The sequence below is a fragment of the Megalops cyprinoides genome, chromosome 3, assembly GCF_013368585.1.
Source record: "Megalops cyprinoides isolate fMegCyp1 chromosome 3, fMegCyp1.pri, whole genome shotgun sequence".
In the NCBI taxonomy this organism is placed as follows: domain Eukaryota; kingdom Metazoa; phylum Chordata; class Actinopteri; order Elopiformes; family Megalopidae; genus Megalops; species Megalops cyprinoides.
Genome location: NC_050585.1, coordinates 15,522,011 through 15,526,163, shown reverse-complemented (window position 1 = coordinate 15,526,163; position 4,153 = coordinate 15,522,011). Strand labels below are relative to the sequence as shown.

Below are 4,153 nucleotides of genomic sequence, written 5' to 3'. Positions count from 1 at the left end.
TAATGTACCAGCTACCCTTGGGTCTTCTGTTGCAACATCACATCAGGGAATGATTAGTAAATGTTATCCATTTGTTAACTGGGGAGCAAGAAGATTAAACGGATTAATGACCTTGACAAACATGTTCATTCTAATGAAAGGACCTCACTTAGGGATACTTTGGCCACTAGGCAGTTGCTGCTGTCTCCAAAGACACCCCTCCATTGTAGGTTGGAACACAAGGCTGTTTGTCTCAACAGTAGGAATAGTCTGGCAATAATTACGCTTAACCCTTGCACCGAGTTTTGACTTATGCATCTATTCATAATTTTCTGTGTGCAATAAATCATACAATTGACGGAATCGTTTTGTAAGTTGCTTATAAACGTAAAACGTAAGTTGCTTATACTCATACCTATACTCATACAAATCCTTCAGAGACACAAGCCAATTTACAAAGGCAAATAAATCTCTTAGCGGACTTAGTTTCTCTAAACTAGTGAGTTCATAATGAATGGTAGAGAATATTCTCTTAGTTATTTTCTCTTTTTTCTTTTAACCAGAAACTGTGTTGGGGAGTTTGAGCTAATTTCAGCACATCTGCAGACAAACCTTTAGTGATATATGGGTAAAATAACTGTTTTTCATTTTCTTCCAGACCAATGAAATACAACTTTGAGGGGTTATCTGTGATACACAATTTATGTTTCATATCATTACAACCTAATTCTGCTACTTTCTACTTTCTCCAGTAAGGTTCAGCTGCAGGATGTTGGTAATGCTTGATAAAATCACAGTAATCACAATGTACAAGAAGTGAGGCTGCATTCCAAAAGAAAAGTGTATTTCTTTGACCCTTGTGTAAGTTTGTCAAAGGAGCTTGCCATATACAGAACACAAATGGCACATTCAAATGCATGTTGAAGGGAATATCATCATCATCATCATCATCATCATCATTCAACATGTCTACCACAGTATACTGCTAAGTATACTAATATACCCAGTTATACTACCTACTCCATTTGGGACTTTTTGTACTGACATTCATTCTGGAAGAACTGATTTTCAGCCTGCACTTTCTTATTTGTGTCTAGGCAACATTGTTCAAGTTTAAGCTTTTATTTGCAAGCTACCTAACTTCTGCTATTTCTTGCTCATCAAAAATCACTTCCACTTACTACAGCCACTGAGCTATTGATGGTTTGTTAGCTATCTTGGTTGAGTAACCACCAGGGGTGAAACAAAATTTTCATGGTATGATAATACCAAAATCTATCACTCTTATCAATATATCACAATATCATCTTCTATATGTATATATCTTCTATATTTTTTTTTTTTTAAAGTTGTATGTGTTGACCATTTTAGGGTTCATTCCATTGCCTGAATTTTACACTACCTAGATGTCAGCTAGTGGCACCACTGAGATTAAACCCCAGTCCTGAGGCTCAGTTTGTTTTCAGGACAAGCATCTTAACCACTGAGCTACTTATGAGCCAGTCAGACTCTGATATTGAAAATATTCAGTAATGTTTACATTAACTGTGGTATAAATTTGCACTAAGCTATTTTCAACATTGTATCTCACTTGCAAGTTAGCAAATGTAATGTTTTACTTATTTGTATTATACTGTTATAACTTGGGGGATGACACTCATTAAGGTGGAAAGGTAGGTTGGATATATTACCTCCTCTAACTATGATGTTCTTTCCACATTGGCAGCAAATTATAGCCTCATGCTCTACCACAACACTGGTCCACCACAGCTGATTCAAATGATCAGTTATTAAGCAGCTTCAGGAGTTCATAACAAGTTGATCATTTGAATCAGCTGTGATGGAGCAGGGAGAGATGTAAAACATGCAGGGCAGGGGGCCCTCCAGGTGAGGGTTGAGAAACACTGCTTTAAATGGATGTAAGGCGCTAGCAACTAATATGTAGCTATCCAGCTAAATGTCATTAATTCATTAATATACAGCTAACTAGCTAACTGAATATGTAATGTGTAATATTATGCCACCTACCAAATGTGAAGTACTGCCAACTGTAGTCGAAGCAAGCTATCATATTTTCATATAAACCTGCCAAGCTCGTTAAGTGATTTAACTGACTACATGGTGTTTAACAATATAACACACAGGTTCCATTGTTTCAATGACCAAAAGACTCATGATGAGTATATTGTTTTATGTTGAACAAGCATTAATGGGTTTGAACAATAGGAAATAAACATTGCCTACACATTTCTTATAATATTCAATATGATATTGTAAAATTATTACAACACAGTACTATTAGTGTTCCCATCATCATCATAAAAAATAAATAAATAATGTGTACAATTTCAAATAATCCTAAATAAGGTAAATTTCCTGTTTTGTATAAGCAATCATGCATTAATGGGAGAAATGAACCTCTACTGGGCTACTGGGAGCTAACAGATTAAGTTTCTTCCTGGCTCCACCTCTTTCATTATGTTATATGCTGTATGAGTGTGTGTGTGTGTGTCTGTGTGCACACGCACGTGCGTGCTTTGTCAGTCAGCCGGGCTGGTCATGCTTGCAAAACACCAAGCACCTAAATATCCTTCACCTAAAAACTCTGTTTGCATTCAAGTAAACTACCTACAACTATAAGCAAAAAGGTCAAAGGCAAGATCCGTGGGTAACTAGTATGGGACACATCTAGTCAAATGTGCACATGACCAGAAGATATAATGAAATGTTAATTCTTCTACTGCTGAACGTACATATTAATTACATTAAATTTTATATGTTTAAATGTTCAGTTCTTTTCTTCCAACCAATTTGGTTTCTTTGTAAAGAAGCATTTCACATTGCAACATATGTCAACTTCAGTATATCAGTAGTCACATGGTTACAATCAAAGAACAATGACTGACAGATCATAGGCCTAAAATCACAAACTGTGTTTATTTAGCAAATTCAAACTGTGGAAAAATGGTTTTAGCAAATAACATTTTGTGAACCGCTTTCCTTATTTTTGTTATCTTTACTCCGTACATAATTGGATTAAACAGTGGAGTACATATCAAAAAGTACACTGATAATGTTATACGCATGACTGAGGGAACATAAGTCAAATCAAATCGGTTTTGGACAATTTCAAAAAAACTGCAAAACGAGAAGTTCATGAGTGATATTAAGTGGGGAGTACAGGTGTTTAAAGCTTTCTTCTGAGCTTCTTTGGAAGACTTGTAACAGATTCTGATAATTTTTGCATATGAATATAAAATGGGAATCAATGGGACAGCAATGGTCACAACTGTGCCACAAAGCTCATAAATGTTGTTCAACATACTGGTTGTGCAGCCTAGTTTGATCAAAGAGAAGTTGTCACAACCCACTTTATATATGATATTTCCACACAATGGTACCTGCAAAGTTAATGAGAGATTAATTGAAAATTTTACAAATGAATAAACCCAGATGAACACAATTAATGTATACACTTTGCAAGCAGTCATTATATTGCTGTAATGTAGTGGATGACAGATGGACAAATACCTGTCATAAGCCATAGCAGCTAAATTACACAATTCAATAGATGCATATGTATACACGCAAAATATTTGCAAAAAACAGCAAGCACTGGAGACTTCATGAGTATCTGACAAAAGATTAAGTAACACTCCAGGAAGTAATGCAGTGCTTCCATACAATTCATTCACAAATAAATTACACAGAAAAACATACATTGGTTCATGCAGACTCCGGTCCACAAAGATTACTACAATAAGCAATACATTTGCCAGAATAATTGTAACATTCAAAACAAGCAAAATGCTGAAATAGAAATATCTCATGTTTCCTACACCCTCGTACACAGCCAAAATGAAGAAGGTGATCTCAGAGGAGTTATCCATGGTCCTCAGATTTGAATTAGGTGTCTGCACTGTAGAATTGAAGCATGGATGTTGTTCATTCATTTTTAGAAACTGTAATAACATAACTTAACAGTAAAATTTAATGTTTATCAATTAATTGAGTGTTTTAATAGAACTACTGTGACTACTACTACTTCTATCACTATCACTATGACTACTACTACTACTACTATTAATAATAATAATAATAATTATAATAATAATACATATACATATATAATCAGGGACCAAATGTTTTACCAGGTGAGTCAAGCTCAATGAAG

At 34.9% G+C, this 4,153-nt stretch overlaps 1 protein-coding gene across 1 annotated transcript; it reads right to left on the bottom strand.

The window, feature by feature from the left end:
- Positions 1 to 2,915: 2,915 nt before the first annotated feature.
- On the bottom strand, positions 2,916 to 3,869 carry LOC118774174 (olfactory receptor 10A6-like). Its single transcript, XM_036523328.1, has one exon. The coding sequence runs from the start codon at positions 3,867 to 3,869 to the stop codon at positions 2,916 to 2,918; it is 954 nt and encodes a 317-aa protein (XP_036379221.1).
- Between the last annotated feature and the right edge of the window lie 284 nt (positions 3,870 to 4,153).